Raw genomic sequence first — 21573 nt, 5'->3', positions numbered from 1 at the left:
GCTATTAAGCTTATGGACAGATAAGTCAGCAGCACTTTTGCCAAAACTATTTTGATTTTAATAATTACACTAAGTTATATTTGGGAGCTTGGCTCTGTTTTGGAACATCCCTACCCTTCCATGAGCCTTCATGGAGAGTGAGGCCAGGAGAGCAGATGCTAAAAGACCCAGGCACAGAACAGAACAGACATCGATGACGATGATATTTATATTGATTGAGTCAGCATGAAAAGGAGGCACTGGGGTGGAAGCAGGAGGAGCAGGCAGCCAAAGCAACTAAAATAAAGCGCACAACATGAGCAATTGAAAGCAAAGAAGTATCGATGTACTACACCAATAAACTTGTAATATCAAATGCAGTAAAATCAGCCGCAGGAGAGAAAAGACAAGTGATCTCTCTTTAATGGTCCTTTGAACAGATATGTAAACACTTATTTTTCCTAGAGTCATAGTCATTCTTTGAAATTAAATAAAAACAGTGCGATAAATTAAACATTGATTTATTTTTGTACAGTTTATTCATTCATTATTTACCAGAAAGCATCTCTATCTAGGAAATCCAGGCTTGATGGGGAAACTCTTTGGGCGAGCGTCCCCAGGCACAGAATAGGCTGTTCTGTACAATCGAGTTCAAGTCCTATAGGCTGCGAACTACAGGCGTAAGCCTTAACCCCAACCTGTTTACTGAACCTGGAAACTGTATAAATCCACCCACACTTGAACAGAGGTTTATCCTCTAATATTACGTCTTATTAGTCCAGGAGTATCTGTTTCAGGCTTCAGCAGGTCGGTGTGATCTATTCTGACCCGTCCACATGTGTCCTGTGTTCACATTTCAGAAAACATGTCAAACTCAACATTTCATTACAACTCAACAGCACATGATATAAATATACATTTTACTCAGGGGCAACAACAAATGTGAGAAAGTGTTTGAGGATAATGACAGTGAATGCTGGGAATGAGGAAGCATTTCTCTGCCGGATGTTTCTGAATCACTAAATTAGCCTAAATAAATCCTATTGAACATAATGGATACACAAAAAACAACAACACACCTCTCACACATCTTCCATTATCAAATCACCATGATCATGCATGTTGCAATTTACTATAACACTGGAGCACAGGAAAATACCATTATGCTTGTTTCTACTAACCAAAACATAGACTCCAATGTGACAGAAACAGAGTGGCAGTTAACAAAGACACAAACAGTACTGTGCCTGTGATTCCTCTTTTCCAGTTCCTTGAAATCATTTGCATCACATGTAGAAAAGACATTTCATTTCTCACTGTTTTCATCGTCACGTGACAGAAACACTTCTGAAGAGGTTGAGTCCTCGGCTCTGTATGTACAGGAAGTAAATGGCTTTAGTCACATCTCCACAAAACATCGACAGGGGTAATCCAGCACATTGATCATTTGTGTTTTTTGTCCTACAGGGCCAGAGCTATTATAGTCCGTGATCCCATCAGATGTGTTTGAAATCTCGACTGGTCCTTGTGACGGCGTTATCCTTGAATATCATGCTAATTGATGTATAGTTCATTTTAGGTCCAAGAAAAACATCTTCAGGTTTCAGATGAGAATATGTTACGAAACCACAGTTACAGTATCCTGAGACAAAGCATCTCTTATTCTTTTCTTTTTCACGCCACAGAGCCAACACATAAACTGCCAATGAATGAACACTCCACAGACATGACAGCTCCCTAGAAGTGAAGCCAAAGCATCTTTGGCTGCAGTGTGGGTCATAAATCCCGCCTCCTCCCTGTTAGCAGTTGGGACCAAATTAAAAAGTCACATCAAATAAAGTTTAGAGATGGTCATTTTAGGTAGTTTTTGTCACATCGATGCAAGTTTGAAGGTTCACCTTTCTGGTAAGTTTGGTTTTGATTAGTTATTTGATATATAAATATAAAAACAGGATGAAGCATGATTGACAGCTGAGGCTGACTCTTGATTGGTCGAGAATGTACCTCAATAAGCAGCTTCACGCCACAATCACTCGTACGCAAACTCCCAATTATGTCAAAGGTGCAAGATGGCGGCACATGTGTCCGGGATATCTTCATGTTTGTACAAGAAATATGGGCTACAGTCTGTAGCTGTGTCTCAATTCAGAGGCTGCATCCCACGGAGGCTGCGTTTGAAGACCGATTGAGTCACAGCGCATCGACCAGGCTGTCGCGTTTTGAAGAGTCCTCCTAATGCGTCGTCCATTCCAGAGAAATTAATCCTCAACCATTCGGATCCTCAGGTCAACCTATCCCAGGATTCATTGCACCTCAGTGACAAACCTTTTTCCGAAGAGGTAATGGCGCAGGCAAGAGAAGTCTGATGCTTGAATATCAGGCCTCAGCTCAACCTAACAGCTGACGGTACACATGTTAGAAAAACAAGAGGCATTAAAACATTCTCGTTATGTCCAACAGCAGCTCTGTTGCTAGGTGACAGCAGGACAAGCTGGAGACGCCGATGTCAGAAATCCTCTGTGGACAAGACCGTCTCATTTCGGGTCTTCACGGTCTGTGTGGCCCTTGAATTGGGACACAGCTCCAGTTGCACTCACTTACTCTCTTACTGTTTCACATAAGGACTAAAAAAAGCACTTGACCTTCATTTAAAAGGTCTGCAAATCGATTTCCTGTTTTGACTCCTCATGGATTAATGACGATGTATAATGCCCACAAACCATGTGGATGTAGGTTTTGTAAACATGAACTGGTGGGAATGGCCGCTTATTATCCGGCAACTATTTGGCTGAACCTTGTTTCATTGCTACAGTTACAACTATGCACAGCAAAGACTGACAGCTACCTTCTCAAATGACCTGGACTTATGAACCGAGACCTAAAATACATTCAATGTATTACATTTTTACATGCTATGTTCACCTACAAAAATTCAGTTAAATCCGATTCTACAAGAGTGTCTTTGTTGTCTTTGTTGACATGTACAAGAGCATTGGACACCTCAGATCAACATCTCACCACATTTGATCAAACTATCAAAACACTAACCCGTGTGGGAAGTTCTCGGCCACACATGGGTTTGCCTGCAGCGAGCTACTCGTGTTAGCGGAGGTCTCTGCTATTCTTTTGATTTGGCAATCTTTTATGTTCTCTTCTGAGAGCGCACACACACACACACACACACACACAAACATAGCCTCCCTGCAACTACAAGAGACACACGGGGAAGGACACGTTGCACACAGACACCCAAGTATCCAGATAAAGAGCGGTGGCGTTCAGTCCTGCCCATTATGCTACTGAGAATACAAGGTCTCAGAGCCACAGACGAGCTACAACCGTGTAGCTCTGAGGCGCCCGGTCGCCCCGCGCCTTCTCTTCGTCTTAGCAGCGGTCATCCTCGTCCGTGTCACTTAGCAACTCGCTGGCTCCAGCCGGACTCGTATTGCCCAAGGGCTTGCGGAAATGCCCGTTAGGAACCTGCCACGAGTGTCTAAGCTGAGGGGCGGAGCTTATAGCGTTGGCCCGTCCCAGGCTGGTTGCCATGGCAGTCTCAAAGGTAAGGGTATGCTGCCTGTCGCCCGCCTCGCCACCGCCGAGGTCCGCATGGTACGGGAGGTAGGGCTCTGAGATGTAGCGGTGAGGAGATGGGTGATTCTGTGCTAACACCTGACCTCCGGATGACCCCTGATTCGCAGCGGGGGGCCCGGCCTCCTTGTCGGCCTTCCACGAGGGCTCTGCGGAGCCAACAGGGGCGTCCTGGGCCTGGGTCTGTCCCTCAGAGGGGTTTGCTGGTGAGGGAGAGGTCTGTGCTTGGCAAACCAGAGGAGAATAGGAGATGTAAGGCCGCGGGCGAGAGGGCGTCTGGGGCAGCTGCCGTCGATTACGTGGAGTGCTGGACTCTGAGGCTGAGTGGGCAGGGCTGTCTGAGGTGTTGACCTATAAATAATACAAACACAAAAGGGAGGAGGTCACTCTTACATCCTTCAACTGTATTCAAAGACAACAAAGACTGTTAGTGGTGTGGAGGTCGATCATTTAACACCCCTGAACATCCACCTGTCTCTGTGCGCGTCCTTCGCTGGGTGAGCGGGACCGTCTCCTCTCACACGAGGCGTCCTGGCTCCGCTCCTCAGAGTTGCAGCGGGACACGTCCGGGGACAGTAGGTGGCGCCGTTCCTTAGATCTCCCTCTCTCATGACTACTTGCTTCTCTGTGATTGACTCTTGCACCTAGTTGAGACAAAACATTTGGAAAGAGAATGAAACAACATCTACTTTGAGGTCAAAATGGAGAGAAATACCTTTTTTTTCCTTCATCATTTAAATGACAGGTAAAATTATGCAATTGAGGAAAACTGTTGGAATTACACTAAGTCCTATACTTGAATCATCAGTAAAAACTAATATTCATTGAGCATTTATCAGTTAGTAAGAGATTAAATTGATCAAACCAGTAAATGGTTTAACTATTGGTCAATACTTGATGACATTTACCAATTTAAAATGTGCAATTTCCATTTAAAACTGGGCACAGCCATTTAAAATTGCACAATATAAATAAATGCATATATTTTTTTATTTCAGTGTGTGACTCTATCTGTAATGTAACTGCAATCATTTGTTACTCAAAGCAGCTGAATTATTGCACAATATGTTGAGTTTTGTATAAAGGTATTTAGCTAATTCCCGTATTCTTTTCCAAGTTTATGTTTTTTCAGTGATCAAGCTTTTCTCTTCAGGATGAAACACGACTATGAATATGAATCAGACTGTGGGAAGTGAAGTGATACGTGTCAGGTGACCTCTGTAGCTCCTCTGTCGGGGTCGGTACGTGTCGTCAGGACTGACTCTCTCCAGAGAGTGTTGTTCCTGCCACAGTCCGTTCACACACTGGTCTCCGATGGTGGAGAAGGAGCGCTTCATCAGCTTACTGTCTGCTGACAAGCCAGGCTACACACGCTCCCACACACACAGACACACAGACACACACACAAACAAACAACCACAGGAGGAATCCGTTAGGCAACCATGAAATACAGATCACATCATGTGCCGAGGAACTTCAACAAACTACATAGGATGAAAACAAATAGTTTCAATCCAGTGTAGTAAGGCAGCAAGTTCTCTACCTTCTAATTCTTAAAGTACTGAATACTGGTTTAAATGAAGGTAATTATTACCTGCGGATCGACAGCCAGTCTGGGCATGGAGGACGCTCGGATCGATGCTGTTCGCTGAGGTGATTTAACAACTGTTGGGTCCTGCCTGGCCTGCTGTATCACTTGGTTATACTCCACTACGTCCTGCACCTACAATAATACCACAGAGAGGAGGACTGAGTGGGATTTATTCACATCGTATACCTAGACTCTGGAATCAAACCATGGACACAGCTCTAGTGCGAAAAAAGCCTTTAAAAAAAACAACATATTTGGGCATTTTGTAGTCGGAACCTGAAACTGGGGCCACTGGAGAGGATTTAAGCCTCAGTACATTGGGCTTCCCAAATATATAAAAAACTTTTGTCTAAAAAGACAACTTACTTGTATCATGGAGTTTTTTTTACTCAATTAATATTATTTGTAATTTAGTGTATGAGTTTAGGGTTGACCAACTGGCATCAAGGTACCAAGGGTGACTTGGTAATGGGTAATCTCTGGAAACATTTCGTTAAATTGTTACCAGTGTGTTTAAATGGTGGTGGTGGTGATGATGTGGATGCAGGTAAGGGAGGTAGGGTGAACGGTAGTCATCTTCGCCCTCCTCCCCCTCCTTCTCGTCCCGAGAACGAGACAGCGGCTGCAGGAACATCTCGTGGGGGGACATGGGGCTGAGCGTCACAAAACCTCCTCTGCTGAAAGGACACAAAGACTCAGGGCAACTGCGGCAGACACATACAGATAAATCTTTATCTCCACAAACCAGTACTGTGTGAAGAGAGTAAAATGTGAGTATTTACAGAGCAGATCCGGCACCATGTTGGAGAAATGAAAGGGATTTGGCATTGCATAGGATTTCTTGAGGCAGAGAGGAAGCATCCATACGCTGGAACATAGGAGCGTGTTTCTGTGGGGACACAATGCTTTTGTTTAAGTTAAAACTCTGTGTTTAGTGGTAGCAATATATTCTGCAGTCTCAGGCTTTCAATTAGTTTAAATGTCTTAATAGTGGCCAAGATAAATAATCAGAAACTCCATCAGTGGATGCTTTGTGGAAATTAAACAACCCCAAATTGATCGCAAGGAAAATAAATAAAGCAAGAAAAGTAACACAAGGGACCTGCTCCTCCAGTTGCTGTCGGAGCTTCTTGGCCTTGCTCTGCTTGTAGTAGTCCATGATCATCATGGCAGCATAGATCTTCCCTATGGTCATGTCACTGGCTGAGGAGGAGAAAGTAAAAGCAATCAGACCACTTAACAGCAGCATGTGAGTTGTCTTGTGAGGTTGCAGGTGTAACGCTGACGTCACCTTTGTGAATGGGAACCAGCAGGTCCAGCGACTTCTGAGCGAGATGAGGCCAGATGACGCTGATCTCCTTCTGCAGGTCCAGGTCCATCTGGTTTCTGTCCTCTCCACCTGGAAACGCACAGCAGAGACAATGGGGAACAAAATGCCTCATAGTTTAAGCTCATTTCATTTCGGGTCACAGTGGATGTGTGTGTGGATATTCGGTCTAACCTCTGGCTATCTTGACTTCCAGCGCGGTGCGGATGAGGGCCATGAGGGTGGAGGTGAAGTGGACGGACATGTCATCGTCCACAGGCATGTTCATTAGGACGAGTCTCTGATGGCAGCAGAGGAAGAGTAAAAGTCAGTCCCAACCCAGGACAACAACAAACTATAAAGAAAGAATAATAGATCTGAAATAATAGAAATCCCAGAACGGCTGTGGTGGCTCATGATACTTTTTTGGATCAGCTGCCACGACCGAATCCCTTTCAAATTAGATTTAAACAGATTTTTACAATTGGCAAAGGTCAGACCCAGACATTTAAATCAGTTTTATCATTGTGAGCGTTTTTCAACATTTTCATTGATTTCTCCAAGAATTATTCATGGTTCTTGATATCTGACTAATACATAAGAGCGTGTGACATTTGGTGCAGATCCAAGAACAAATCGTGATCTAGTGAATTCAAATGAGGTGTTATAAGAGGACCGTTGGGCCTTGACAGAGGTATGAACTCTACTTAGTTCCATTCTTGTTCCTTCATGATTTCAAAGCAACTAGCTTGAAAAAAAAGAAGAGCATGTGAGCCACCATGGTCTTTCCGGGCATCTGTACAAATTTGACAAGAGCAGTTCCATTTCACCCACAATTTCACAAAGCTGTACAACTTAAACCAAACTACCCCAATAGATACATGAGTACAGGGAGGGCAGGCGTGTCATTATTTCCTGTGTCTTCTGTTTAGATGGAAGACAAATATTCTCAGCAAATACCCAACAAAGGAATCTTTACGCATGTCCTCTCCTGTCCTCCTGCTCAGAATCTGCAGATAATGTAAGTTTTTATAAAAAAGGACAGACTCACACAAAACACTGTGCACTAAGAGCATGGCGTTCTTCTGTGATGGAACATGCTTGCAAGCTCACAAACTCACGCAAACAACACACACATGTGGCAGGAGGCACATGCAAACAGATACATGTCAGAAAAGGAGAAGTATGAGGGACGTGAGAAAATCCGGCAATCTCCTACAAGTGACAAGAACTGAGCAATTAGATGGTCTGCGCTCTCGTTAAACTACACTGTCGGAAAAATAAAGTCCACCGAGACTCTGTCATCAGGTCACAGCAAACAGAAAGCGATGACTTATTTCTGTGCCAAGATGCAAAGCAAAACAAGCCAACTCATTACTGCAGCGATATACATGTATATCGGATAAACTGACAAATACTGGAGCTGGAACATCATGTGATCAACAGAAAAAAGGCTTTGCCTTTCCAACATAAGACACAGACAGTGTTTTTCCTCATCGGTTAACACATGAAGTGCCTGTTACTCTCCAGCGTTTAGTCTACCTTATATGCCACCTTGGAGGGGCATTTCTTGCCCAGGCCTAGAGGTGGCGACATGTGGGTCAACATCTCATACATGTCTGTGTAATGGATTCGACCACTGGGGGCGCCAGGTAGCCATGAAGATGGGGGATGAGAGAGGGAAGAGAGAAGGAGGGGAGGAGAGGAAGGGAGAGGGGTGATGTTGGAGGTGGAGCAGAAATTGAATAACGGTGGAGGAGTCACGCAGGAAGGGGGTGGGAGGGTAAAAGAGAGGAAGAAGAAGAATGGAGGAGATACAAAAGAAAGGATTATTCCAAGGCAGCACACAGGAGGAGAGAGCAAACGTAGGAGAAACAAAACAGGTTCTATTCTTTCTATGCCGCCAACCGCACATAGAAATCTGGGAAAGGAGAAGACCTCGGACAGGATGAGCCAAGGAATGACAGCCTGGATCTGGTACGACTGTCTAATACTCACGTTCTGTAGTGCTATAGGAGTTCCCGAGGGTTATAACACATTTTAAAACCAGATCCAAAAGATAGAAAGAGACCGGCTTCCATCAAGTTCATCCAAAATCCAAGCTTTAATCATTCAAAAAGTATGTTTTTTTCATAATTCTGGATGAATGAGGGAAACCCTGTGCCTTAGTATCCTGAGGCTGGAGTCATCCTTTGACCTGAGTAACAAACTCCTAAGGATTTATTACTTCCTGAGGTAACGGTTAGTGAAGGGAAGGAGAGCAAGGACAGGAGGGAGTGGTTCTTGACGTTGGGGGGGAACCAAACCTTGCACGCCACCCTGTGGGGGCAGTTCTTTCCAAAGCCCAGGGGAGGTGAGATAGTGCGTACAACTTTGTACATCTCCTTATAGTGCATCCTACCACTGGAAAGAACATACATGTCTTTAGTTGTTTGTCATTGGAGCCTCTTAGTTCACAAGAAGAGTGAAGTGACCTAAACGGAGTCAGTTCTCCGGTGTAAAGATCATAACACATAAAGGCAGCAGTTTTAAGAAATCTTATCATAAACAATATTAATCAAACTTGTTTCACTCTTTGGTGCACACATGAAAATGATTCATAACAAAAATGAAATTTTAAGCTCACGCTGACATTTTCAAACTTTTACTCAGGGCTGGCAGGAAAAGTTCCAGAAAATGTCCGGTGCCCATGGCTGATATTTGCATTCTCATAATCAACCCTTCCAAAAAATGGCATATTTCAGTGGATGTCTGAAAACAGCCTGAGAGCAACTTCTCCAATTATTAGAAAAGATGTTCTAGCCTGTGTCAGCACTGTGATATACTCCTGTCTAGCGAAGATATGCATTTATTCATATCGACAATATACAGTCGCCATAACTTTATTTACAGGGATAAAGTCTTTCTTAATTGTACCACAGTATCCATTTGACATGAGCATACGGTGTATGAACCATGTGTATCACTACTTATAAAGGACCTATTGGCTCTTTGTCTAGTGTCAGTGAGATAAATTCATGTTTTTCAGTGTCCTTGGTGAATAAAGCTACAACAAGTTTGTCCAGGTTTTTTAAGTGACGGTTTCTGTCAAGTTCAGTGCGTTGCCTCCTGTATCAACTACAGCGTGTCTGTATCATATTAGAACTTGACATATGAAAATTGTGCGTGCTCAGACTGCCCTGTTGTTGGAAACACTGACCAGGCAGCACGATCATACTCCCCCCAGATCCTGACGAACTCATCCAGGTGGTGAGGGCCCAGGATGGACGAGTCTCTGGTCAGATACTCAAAGTTATCCATGATCACAGCCACAAAGAGGTTCAGCATCTGGACAGAAGACAAACAGCAGTGGCAAAGAGGCCTTGATGTTTATATGAACATATAATCAAGAAAATGTAAGTGCAGTTCAGCATCCCTTGACAGATGGTTTGGCGCCAGGTGAAAACATTTGCTAAAACATAAGTTATCCTTATTTGAAGTAAAAAATTTAATAGTATTCACTTTTAGTGCCTTTCTTACCAGGAAGGAACTGAAGAAGATAAAGGAGACAAAGTAGAAGTAGGCAAAGTCAGAGCCGCAGCCGCCCTCCTGCTCTGACGTGAGAGAAGGGTCCGTCTCGCACTGCTGCCCCCCCAGACACGACAACATGATCTCCTGCCATGATTCCCCTGTGGCACTCCTGCACACACACACACACACACACACACACACACACAAAGATGCACAACATGAGGAGTTTGAGTCGTCCAGTTCTCCAGTGTATCCACAGTTACGTCTGGTTTGGCAGGAGCAATCAAAGCACGAGGACTCGCACCTCCAGCTCAGAGTCCGTTTTAAGAACCAGCTCTGAACCTGAGATGTGGTTGTGTAGTTAGACACACACATGTACACTACACACTGTATGTCACAATTCTGATCAGATTTAATGTCACTGTTGCTTTTTTATTTTGAGCTCTACTGCAGCCAAAACTGATGGGGTGCGATCTTATGTAAAGGTTTTTTATCCTTCATGTCATATGAGAACAAAATTACACCTTCAATGTGGGAAAATAAACACAATATCAACACTTCATCATAACAATAACTGATCATTCTACCTTTATTTGCTTTAAGGGTAAATGGTAGACTGCAGCATGTATCTCCTCTCGACACTGAGTCGCCCCTTGGGGACTGGGAGAGCAAAGTCTTTCTAATGTAACCTAGCAACGCGATTCAGACAAGATTAAAAAAACGTGTTACTTAGTGAACCAAGTGTAACTAATCAAGAGGAGCACTGGATCACAGCCGGGTCTCAATTTAACACTAAGATACTAACTTGTCGAAAGCACTGAAACAGAGCCGCTGGATTAGGAGGAGAATTCAGTGTGTAGAGTTTCCGACGGGGACAGATGCCACAGTTTCCTACCTGAAGAGCAGCATCAGAGCACAACTGAAGGACTTGAAGTTGTTGTGCTGGTTGATGTGAGTCTCCTCGTTCAGCTTAATGTTCCCAAACACCTGATGCACATAAACACACATTGCAAAACCATTGGAAGCCTACAGAATTTAAGATGGAATTTTCACCATGAAACAAGGTAACTTGTGATGCTTAAGGAGGGAGGATTTTATTCTAGAGTGTGGTCTTCCAGGTTGAGAGTAAGAGTTTTTTCATGTTTAGATTTTGTGATTTCACCTGAATCCCTGTGGTTGCACTCAAATTGCTGCTGTTGGTGTTTAGACTTGCTCTGCTTGTGTTCAAAATGTGCACTCATATATTTAGTAACTTGGCTAAAATTCCAGCATTGAGCTCTTCTTCCACTGCTCACGCTGCTTCTGTGCGCATGTGTAAAACTGCGCTGCTTCTCATGCCAAATTTTGTGTTGAAAAATGACAAAGAAAAAATGTCTGAGTGCAAGCAGTTTGAGCACAAGCAGAGCAAATCTAGGCACAAGTACAAGGGCCTTTGCAGTGCAATTGCAGGGTTTGGAGTGAAAGCAGTTAGACATGCTCTCAACCCGAAAGACCACACTCTTGAATAGAGACAGGAAAAGATAACCCAAAATAAAGCAAGGTGAACACCATCTCTGCAGAGAGACAGAGACTGATCGTGTCTCCTTCTTTACTCCCTCTGACCTGCATGCCAATTATGGCGTAGATGAAGAAGAGCATGGCGATGAGCAGGCAGACGTAGGGCAGGGCTTTGAAGGACTGGACGAAGGTCCACAGAAGAATCCGAATGGTGTAGCCTTGTCTCAGCAGCTTGATCAGACGAGCAGCTCGGAACAGCTTGAGGAAACTCATGTTGAACGTGTCAATAGACTGGTAAAAGGACAAAAACACAGTCAATGTATATATTTAAAGATAAGGTAAAACTGTGCTGGGAAGTGAACAGAATATTAATCGGAATTTCACCCAATGTTCCAGTCTGTCGATGTATTACTTATTACCTGCAGGTCCACCACAATCTCAGTGATGCTGCCCAAGACGGTGATAAAGTCAAAGATGTTCCACGTGTCTCGAAAGTAGTTCTGTAGAAATATGAAGGAGACACTTGGAGTCATTTCCTAAGAGGAACTTTAAGTCACATTCACGTTGCATTTCCGCCTTTTTGCTCTCACCAGAAAGCCGAAAGCCATGATCTTGAGGACACACTCGACAGAGAAGAGAACAGTGAAGGCTGTGTTCAGGTGCTTCAGCACGGCCTCGTACGCCGGCGGTGCAGAGTAATACTGGAAAGAGAAAGGGGACAGAAATGAAACCACAGGAAATTTGTGCTACAAATGAGATAAAAATGGAACTTCCCTAAACAGTTCACTGCAGCTCCGCCTCATGATAACAGGCTGATACCAGTGAGAACCTCAGCCCTGCACCCAGCAGATCTCCGGGTTGATGGAAGATTCCTCCAGACCCATAAATCCTGCCTCAGTCTCTGCACCTCTCATCAGTCGCACTATAAAAGGAGTCATTCCTCTGGGGGCGGCAGCCACCGTTAATGAGGTCATGCTAAATAGCAGCCCCTGGACATTATAGATCAATATTTAATACAGGCTGAGTCACCCTGTGTCTTTCTGTCCGTCTGTCTTAACGAGCAGCGCAGCCCGAGAAAAGGCAAGTTCGGGGAATAAATTGTGAAGCGTGAGCTGTGGAAAAAACCTGAAAACATCAACCGATCCAAAAGCAAACATCACATTGTGTTGAGGTGGTGCTTCCAAAACAAGGACACTTCAGGGTCTGCAACGTGAGGAGTGACACATCTGGGCTTATTTTAAACCCAAAGTGTTAACAGTCGCAGGTTCATAACAGAAGATGTTGCCGAGAAGCGACACAAGGTGAGTTATTTCCTCTTAGCAAACAGGGATGTGTGAAAAAAGTATGTGTCATGTTCAGGAGTGGGGGCAGACAGAGAACATCTTATTAGAGTTCAGTTATTTAGGTCTTTGCTTCATCTTCCTCACCTTCATCATCAGCACAATGGTGTTGAGAGCGATCATGGCCAGGACAGTGTACTCAAAGGAGGGGGACACCACAAAATGCCAGAGACGGTACTGGAACGTGTGACGGTTCTGCGGCATATAACGGGTCAGGGGCTTGGCACTGATTGCAAAGTCTATGCACGCCCTCTGAAATACAGGAGAGAGAGAGAGAGAGAGAGAATGAAAGAGAAATAAATAGAAGACATGGCAGCTATCCTGGACAGGAAGAATCTTTCCTCACCTCGTTCTTCTCCAGGCTGCACTCCTCCATCATCTTATCCCCCTGCTCCTGGAAGGTGATGATGATGAGAGCCACGAAGATGTTGACGAAGAAGAAAGGGAAGACGACAAAGTAAATGACGTAGAAGATTGACATCTCCATCCTGTTGCCGTGGCTTGGCCCTCTGTCCTCCTCGGTCACGTCCACTGAATGCTGCAGGACCCTGAGAGACACAGAGACACCAGGGCAACAGTCAAATGTTTACCAGTTTATCAGTCAGTTATTAGTAAATAACATTCTAAATAATAATTGTAAATCAATTTGACTGAAATTACACCAGACTCATTCATTTCCCATAATGTACTTTGATGAAGAATAAAAAAGTATAATCTAATTACTAAAATAAAACTATTAAATAAAGGTTTAAACTGTTTTTTTTCTTTCTTTCATGTAAAAACAAAAGATGTGCTCTGACAGCTATCACATGGTTGAAAGTATCTGTGCATGTATATGTATATATAAATAACTTGACTCACTGAGGCCATCCCTCCCCAGTGGAAACAGTGAAGAGGGTGAGCAGAGCCCAGATGACGTTGTCGTAGTGAAACTCGTGTCTCTTCCAGTCTCTTCTCTTCACCTCCTTCTTGTCCTTCCCATAGTCGATGTAGTAACCCCTGCAGCAGCACACAGCAGAGGTGTATCAGACTATAAACACATTACAAGTGCAGATTATTTATAGAGAGCCTAAAATGGTTTATTCTATTTATTCTCCAAAAACAAATACAGTTAAACAATATCAACCCAAAAAAGAATGAATTGATTAAATTAATAAAGAAAGAAAGACAGCAATAGTTAGGGAAATTAGAAGTAAGTGAGGGAGAGGAAATGAATAAAGAACAAATTGAAGAAAGTAAGTATAACATCTTTTTTAATTAAATGTGAACAAAAAATAAAGAAAGGTAAATACAGGAAGTGACAAACATAAAAATGAAGACAGATGGAAGTAAATAAACGACAAAGTAGGGAGGAAGTACTGAAAGAAGTAAAGGAGTATTACTGGCAGTCCTTCTCCGTGTCCTTCGAACTGTCAGTACAGTAGAAAAACTTCCCTTTAAAGAGCTGCACAGCGATGACGGCAAAGATGAACATAAAGAGTTTGTAGACAATGAGAATGTTGAAGACGTTCTTCAGAGACGTCACCACGCAGTCAAAGACCGCCTGGAGGAGGAAGAGAAATGGGATAAGAGGAAATAAAAGGTGCAGGGCTTCAGATATTTCATTTTCACATCTTTTCCACATAAAACTTTCAAGATCAGCAGTGATCCATGTTTTCATTCATTTTATCAAATTTATGTTATCCTCCAGTCGGGACTTTGCTTGGTGTTTTTATAATCCAATTTTCAGACAACCAGGCGGTAAAATTAAGATCATTTGCCGACAATATATGTTGAAGAATAGTAAAAATGGAAACTGGCTGCTGGCGTGTAGCCTGTAGCTTTGAGTAATTCTCTCCAGTCATATATAAAGAATATGCAAGTTTTAGTTTATGGATATAGAACACGTAAAAGCATGAAATTGAAATTTGACATGTACATTTGTTTTATATATTTCTGAGCGATTGGTATTAGTCTTCCACCTCCATATCAAATCCCACTTTCACTTCTAAGCCTCTCCTCTCCTTTCTAACTACCAAATTTCTTTAGCTTCTTTATATTTGCTCACCTCCCCGCTCTCTTCCCTCTCTCTCCTCTGCCCTCTCTCTGCCCTCTCTCTCATCTCCCCTCTCTCTTCCCTCTCTCTCCTCTGCCCTCTCCTCTCCCTGTACACAGTCCACGTGTGACGTAAGGCCCCTGATAACACATCTTCATGGTCTAATGATCCCAGCTTGTTACCTCATGGTTTATCACCTTGTCTGACTACTTGTCCTGTCCCTGCTCTGAAGGAGGTCATAGGGTTGGTTCCTGTCGGTGTGTGTGTATGTGTGTGTGAGTGTGGACACTGTGGTAAGAAGGACCACCAATATGTTAACATATACACTTGAGGCCTGCTCATTTTATAAATCAAAATACATTATCAGAGAAGAAAGACTGATTTGGGTACTATACAAATACTAGTATATACTGTACATATGCATTCAGGTGCACTTGGTAACACCTGTTTGACATTTGTATTGCTTTGATCGCCTAGAGTAGTATTTCTGAAAATCTTTTTATCAAGTAGCTCATAATGGTAAATGCTGTCAGAATGATACAAACAACACAAATAGAGATGGGACATGTCTGACCTTGAGCTTGGGAAGTCTCTTGATGGTCTTCAGTGGTCTGAGGACACGCAACACTCGCAGAGATTTGATGGTTTTAATGTCCCGTCCTTTGTTATTTCTAGGCGGCACAACAGAGAGTGTATCACACATAGGAGCCCTTTAAGTTTTTAAAAACTCCCGTGCAGAACTGTGTTTATTCATTATTTTTATATTAAGTTTAATCTGACTTATTCTACACAAGCGATGCTCGGAATATTGCAGGTTTACAGATGCTAAAATCTCTAAGCGGCGGCTTTTACCCCAACACATTGCTGCTCGTCAGTCCAACAGGGGGCGCCATCCACAGATGAAGGAACAACAGAAGAGAGGAACACATATATCAACAGTTAGAAACAGAATGGAAGAGGAGACTACACCTGATTTAAAGACAATTTGATGATTACAGATATGATGAGTGATTGTGAGTAGTTAAAATAAGCCATGTGACTGACGTGAGGGCGAACGCCACCAGTGCTCCCACCACAACGATGAAGTCCAGGATGTTCCACAGATCTCTGAAGTAGGAGCCGTCATGGAGGATCAGACCCTGGTCGATCATCTGAGGACCACACAACAGTATGCAATGGTTTCATGGAACTTTAAATTCTGATCTTTTTAGGTGTTTCTGGTTAAAGTAATAGCTACACAAATCATTACTTATTGTGTCATATTTGAAAATATGTCTATCAAAAACAATCTTTGATGGACAAATGATTTTCATTTTCATGGGGTTTTTCACTTTGGTAAAGGAGCCAACATCTACACACAAAAGGAACTTTGAGTCCCTGAGAGAGTTTCTGTTGCTCCATAGCTTTTTACAATCATCTCATTAAATGACATCATTGGCGCACCATCTTTACACAGTAACTCACCTTAATTATCATTTCAAATGTGAAGACTCCAGTAAAAACATAATCAAAATAACGCAGGACCTGCAAAATGAAAGAGACAGAGAAACAGTCAAAGAGAAAAATTTGAAAATAAAATAATTTGTAGATTTAACAGAAAAAATAGAAATCAGTTATCCAGCAAAACTAGAATCGTCCCCTTAAGCGCAAGTGAATGTTTGTGCCAAATTTCAAGACATTTCTAAAATGTTGCAGTCAAAAGACCAAAGATGGGTTTTGTGAGGTCACGGAGACCTTGACCTTTGACAAGCAAAATCTAATCGGTTCATGGGTTGACCTGAGCGTTTGTTACAATTTGGAATTTCTACTGGTTGATATCATGAAGTCTGAGTCGTTACTTCAGACTCTCAGCTTGAGGTTTAGTAAGAAACACTTGTATAATAATACAACACAAGATAATTAACATCCAATAAACAAGCAGGCTCAGAGTGCCTCACACCTCATTCACCTCACTCATCACCGATCTAATTGCCTCCCAACAACTCACTTTTGGCAACCTTTTCCAAAGCAATTTAAGGAATGTTTTTTGGAATAATTTTATTTTTTTCTTTGTGGCACTTTCTTTGGATGTTTAGCACTGATGAAAACAGAAATGAGGCCAGAGGCACAGATAAAGTGTGATTGAAATCAATCCCAGGAGTTAGTATTGATTTGGTTGATGGTCGTCGCTGAACCAGCAGAAATATTCCAGCTCATATTAGGTTATTAATGTAACAGCTGTCCCTGTGTCAGACACTTACTAAACAGATAAATGAGAGCATATACCTTATTCCAGTCAGAGGAGGTAGCCACAGGGTCCTCAGCAGCCAGAGCTATACTACTGGCAGCTATAACCAGCAGGATGGACATTTCAAAGTACCTGAGGTTCACCACGTAGTGACATGCTCGACGCACCCTGGGGGAGCAGATGGCAGAGTGAGGTCAGGTACCACATGAGACTGTGCAGGCTAAGGCTGGCTGAAAGTTAATGGCAGCAGGAATAAACAGCATGGAGAGGGTGCAGCAAATATAAACTAAATAGACAAAACTCTGAACACCACGTTTGAATTGCCATCGCTCTACATCACAACAATGTTCTCTTGAAACGATTATCCCTTAGGACGCTGCACTGCTGTGAGGATGTCTGTGAAAAGTCTGCTCCATTAAGACAAACTGTAAAACACAGTTTCCTGTGAGAGGCGGGAGTGAAAAGCCACTTACGGGTTGTCAGGTTTGAAGATGAACATGCTGTTTGGCGTCACAGTGTTGACAGGATTTGTGGCCTCGGCCTCCTCCTTCTCTGACTTACAGATTTCAGGATCCTTGCTGTTCACTAGAGGGGGCCAGGAGAAGTCATATTATACATAGTTCGGTTCTGGGATATACTGTGAACTGCATCAGTGGACAAAATGGGGACCGGCTCAGATGGTGATGTGACTCACTGCTTCTCAAAGAGCTTGAACTCTGGGTGTTACAATTTCAAACTAAGTGCGATAGATATAAAGTCAACAAGACCCTGATGTATTCCTTTTGTTCAGATTCTTTCAGTAACAACATTTTTGTCAAATGTGACATTTCTTCAAAAAGCGAATGTGTTTTTGCCAGGTTGAGAATGAAACATGGCTGACAGCTCAGAAAGAATTATGTTCATCCACAGATATGTGAGATGTGGGAAAGGCTTGGATTGAGGATCCCTCCAATTAAATGAATCCTGTCCCATGTAAGAGTAAGAGAGTCGAGCCTGCACCATGTTGGGAACCTGAGAAAAAGTTGTGCAAGGGTGAAAAATATATTTGCATATATCTACGGGTCTGGGCACAGGTCAAATTTAACTAGACGTGGATAGGATGCAGTGTAGTATGTTTTTCATCTGGAGATATAAGAAATTTAAATGATTGTTCTGTTTTTTTAACATCTTAATCAGATTATATGAAGCCTGCAAGGATATGTTTTATTTTGAAAACCTATGTCACCACCTCTGACCCCTTTACTTCCACTCAAATAACTGTCAGTACTGACATCAAAATTGCTCATACATCAAAATGACGATGATGACAAAAAAAGCCGACGGTGAAGAGCTTAAAAAGAGATAAAAAGTAATAGATGTTTGTCACTAAGGAAACAACCTGTCAGTTACAGGTGCAGCAGCAATTTACATATTCATATTCAACGAGGTGTCATGTTAGCAGGTCCGAATTCCACTTATCCTAGGTGACAGGGCTGCAGTGAAGAAAAGGCAGTAATGTCACAAATCCCTTACTAATGTTACCAGAAAGCAACTGAAATCCCCCAACTGCACCAGCACCTGTGATTGTAGAGAGCTCCATACATGAAGTTGCATTGGGCATCTCGAGGACGACACTGGAGCTGAGCTGAGATTTGTCCTCATCCTGCTCCGCCTCCTTCTCTTCTTTGTCGTCCTCTGGTTTGGCCGGGGGGGAAGGGTCTGATTGCTGGAGGAGCATGTCTTGCTTCTGAGGACACGGGTCACTGGTGTTGCTCTGCTGGTCATCTGGTGGGTTTATGTCTCCTTCTTCCCCTTCAACCTTTCTGCAAATACAGAAAAAAATAACGTTGGTTTCATAAAGCAACATACAATAAAGTACGGTTGTAGGGTGATGAATCTAGAGGCTTGAAAAGAAGAGAAAGATTGTGTGTTTGTTTTCAGGTCACATCACAAAAAGTCACTGGTAATAAACATAGAAAAATGATGTCCAGGTATTAATCTGACTCAGAAACCTTTCTGTATCTTATCCTTCACTCTACTTGAAATCATATCCGTTTCTCTTGACCTTATTTGATCTGATTATTAAGGATGAAACTTCCTGCTAAACCATAGATTCTCTATAAAGATGGACGACAAGGCAGCTCCCCAAAAGTAGAGACAAACCATATTGTGCGCCACCTGGTGTCTGGCTACGGTACAGGTCACAAACCGCCACCATGTTTACTGATCAGGCAAATTAAAGTTAAAGAAGCCTATACATGTCAAATACTTTTCTCTCTCAAGGTCATTAAGGTAGTTGATATCACTCGGATGATTGGTTACGTGTTGATTTTCACAGCCAGTTTGGTTTTAATTAGTTATTTCTATACAAAAGGAGGAAGTGGAGACGTGTCGTCCATTTTATTTACAGCCTATTTGCCAAACAAACATGTTTGTCATGTCTCACCTGCTCTCCTCAGGTTCGGAGACCACCTCCTCCTTTTTGGTTTCCACCTCCTTCTCCTCTACTTTCCCGGGGTTTCTCTTTCTCTCTCTGCTGACCGAGCGACTTGCCAAATGGCGTTCGTTCTCGGGCGACGACACCTGACTTTTGGCTCCACTCTTACGGTCACAGTGATGCGCCGCCCTCCTGGCTCTGATCCCACTAAGACCTCCCATCTCAGGAGTCAGCATGTCAATGTTTTCTGGTGGTCTGAACTTCTTCACTGCCCTGTGCTGGCGATCACCATTCAGTCTGGGGCTCCTGCGCTCGCTGATGCTGTTGTGACCCTGATTAACACCCAGTGTTTTACTCTCAGAGACGGTCTCTGATTCTGAAGGCTCTTGTATGGTCAAAGACACAGAGGACTCAGGCAGAGGCTCATTTGTGGGGTCCAGTGACTCAGGGCCAGTAATAGGGGCTTCAGATATGTCACCAGAGAGAACGGCGCCCAGAGGCTTATCCTCAGACATGGGGGAATCCTGGTTCTTTGCTGGGGATCCCAAGAGATCTGCCGGGCGTTTCAAACTCCCAGACGGCGTGTTCTGCATGGCCTTGCGGTGCAGCGACAGTGGGTGTCCTGGCTGGGCCTGGGCTGAGGCCGGAGGCCCGTCCTTCTCCTCGCTGGGGTTGCTGAACAGGATCTCTCGGCTGGACATCTGCCGGTGTCTCCGCAGCTGGCTGGTCCTCTGCTCCCAAACTGACATGGTCATCCTTTTTCTCCTCTCTCCCCTGGACATGAAAGAGTTAGAGGGATTGAGTGGTGGGGGTGGGCGGCCCTCCCTGATGCTGCCCTGCGCCTCCTCCAGGGAGCAGGAGTAGGTGGGGCGGCTGCGGTGGATTGCTCTTTTCCTGTACAGGTAGGGCCGCCTCCTACGGCTTCCGCTGAGAAGAGAAAGACAAGACATGACGTCAGATGCAGATCATTTATTACATTCAGTGTCAAGTTTCGTATACTCGGTTGATTAAGACTTTATTCATCCAGATTTGAAATTAGTTTGTTTGGTGTCAGACTTAAAATTCTACAATAAAAAGTTGTAATTAAATTATCAATCAAAACACTTGCATTAAAAACTTCACATCACAGTACAGAGCAGGTGCTTTGGTCTGACGTTTGAGTGGTTTATCAACAACAGTAAAAAAAAAAGAAGAAGCATATTCATCTTAATATGAAGTAATTTACTGGATCAATGGGGATGTTGGGTGATACATTAACACAGCCTGGGACTGTTTTGTGACTTTTATAACAACAAAAGTATGAAGCAGGATGAAATCAGTGGAAAAGATATAAGAAATGTGTAGATGTGAGAGTTGGGAGGTACAGGACAGAGCGTGAACAGAGCATGACGACACAGGATGAGTCGGGGACATTTGACCCCATTTACGAGGGCAGACAGTGTTACTTACTGGAGTCGAGGACTCTTGTGTGGTCCGTGTTATCAATGAGCGATTGGTTGAAAACAAGACATTAGTGCTTTTGTGGGCAGAGACAAAACAGGGCCAGGAGACACACACAGCAAACGGTCCTCAGAGATCGTAACCTGGCCTTACACACAAAGACCACGTCACGAGAACGACTACGCGCAATGTTTATGGCATTTACTAGATGTTCTCCATTTGTTATTCATCGCTGAAGGCTAGAGCTGCTCTTTTAGAAGGCTACACGCACACATTAAATATTAATTTTATACTTAACTACAACATGATACATTCGGTTTGCAACTGAAATACTGAAAAGTGGACTTTCTTTGCCTCGGTGTGTGTCTCCATTGGAGCCAAGCGGCACATTAACAAACAAGATGGTAACAGTGTTAGAAACAGTTAAAAAACATTCATAAACATAACAGTCAGTACGACATGGATAGAAGACATCATTAAAAGACAGTCAGGGTAACAGTATGGGTAGAAAACATTGAGATGGGTGGGGGGGTAAGAGAACATGTTTAAATACCCTTTGTACAAAAGCCATCACATTGGGATGCAGCTCTGAACACCACTGCCACCTCACTCACACACTTGCATTCCTTCAGGACATGCTCGTC

The 21573-nt window shown here is 43.3% G+C and overlaps 1 protein-coding gene across 1 annotated transcript in view; it reads right to left on the bottom strand.

Moving 5' to 3' along the window:
- Positions 1 to 384: 384 nt before the first annotated feature.
- Positions 385 to 21573, bottom strand: part of LOC133961072 (voltage-dependent R-type calcium channel subunit alpha-1E) — a 74388-nt gene continuing 53199 nt past the window's right edge. Inside the window, exons 21-48 of the mRNA XM_062396018.1 lie at positions 19499 to 20416; positions 18631 to 18875; positions 17547 to 17658; positions 17112 to 17241; positions 16311 to 16370; positions 15891 to 15997; positions 15699 to 15710; positions 15421 to 15517; positions 14194 to 14354; positions 13673 to 13810; positions 13158 to 13359; positions 12899 to 13063; positions 12062 to 12172; positions 11891 to 11971; positions 11577 to 11762; positions 10870 to 10961; positions 9984 to 10143; positions 9664 to 9791; positions 8771 to 8867; positions 6660 to 6765; positions 6450 to 6557; positions 6261 to 6361; positions 5941 to 6047; positions 5664 to 5835; positions 5162 to 5290; positions 4784 to 4931; positions 4039 to 4211; positions 385 to 3918 (exon numbers count right to left, since the gene is read on the bottom strand). Coding sequence (XP_062252002.1) covers positions 3364 to 3918; positions 4039 to 4211; positions 4784 to 4931; positions 5162 to 5290; positions 5664 to 5835; positions 5941 to 6047; positions 6261 to 6361; positions 6450 to 6557; positions 6660 to 6765; positions 8771 to 8867; positions 9664 to 9791; positions 9984 to 10143; positions 10870 to 10961; positions 11577 to 11762; positions 11891 to 11971; positions 12062 to 12172; positions 12899 to 13063; positions 13158 to 13359; positions 13673 to 13810; positions 14194 to 14354; positions 15421 to 15517; positions 15699 to 15710; positions 15891 to 15997; positions 16311 to 16370; positions 17112 to 17241; positions 17547 to 17658; positions 18631 to 18875; positions 19499 to 20416 — 4801 coding nt within the window. The 3' untranslated portion in view covers positions 385 to 3363. The remainder of the gene's footprint in view (positions 3919 to 4038; positions 4212 to 4783; positions 4932 to 5161; positions 5291 to 5663; positions 5836 to 5940; positions 6048 to 6260; positions 6362 to 6449; positions 6558 to 6659; positions 6766 to 8770; positions 8868 to 9663; positions 9792 to 9983; positions 10144 to 10869; positions 10962 to 11576; positions 11763 to 11890; positions 11972 to 12061; positions 12173 to 12898; positions 13064 to 13157; positions 13360 to 13672; positions 13811 to 14193; positions 14355 to 15420; positions 15518 to 15698; positions 15711 to 15890; positions 15998 to 16310; positions 16371 to 17111; positions 17242 to 17546; positions 17659 to 18630; positions 18876 to 19498; positions 20417 to 21573) is intronic.

This window comes from Platichthys flesus, chromosome 9, assembly GCF_949316205.1.
Source record: "Platichthys flesus chromosome 9, fPlaFle2.1, whole genome shotgun sequence".
NCBI classification, from domain to species: Eukaryota; Metazoa; Chordata; class Actinopteri; order Pleuronectiformes; family Pleuronectidae; genus Platichthys; species Platichthys flesus.
This window is presented reverse-complemented; position numbering and strand designations above follow the sequence as displayed.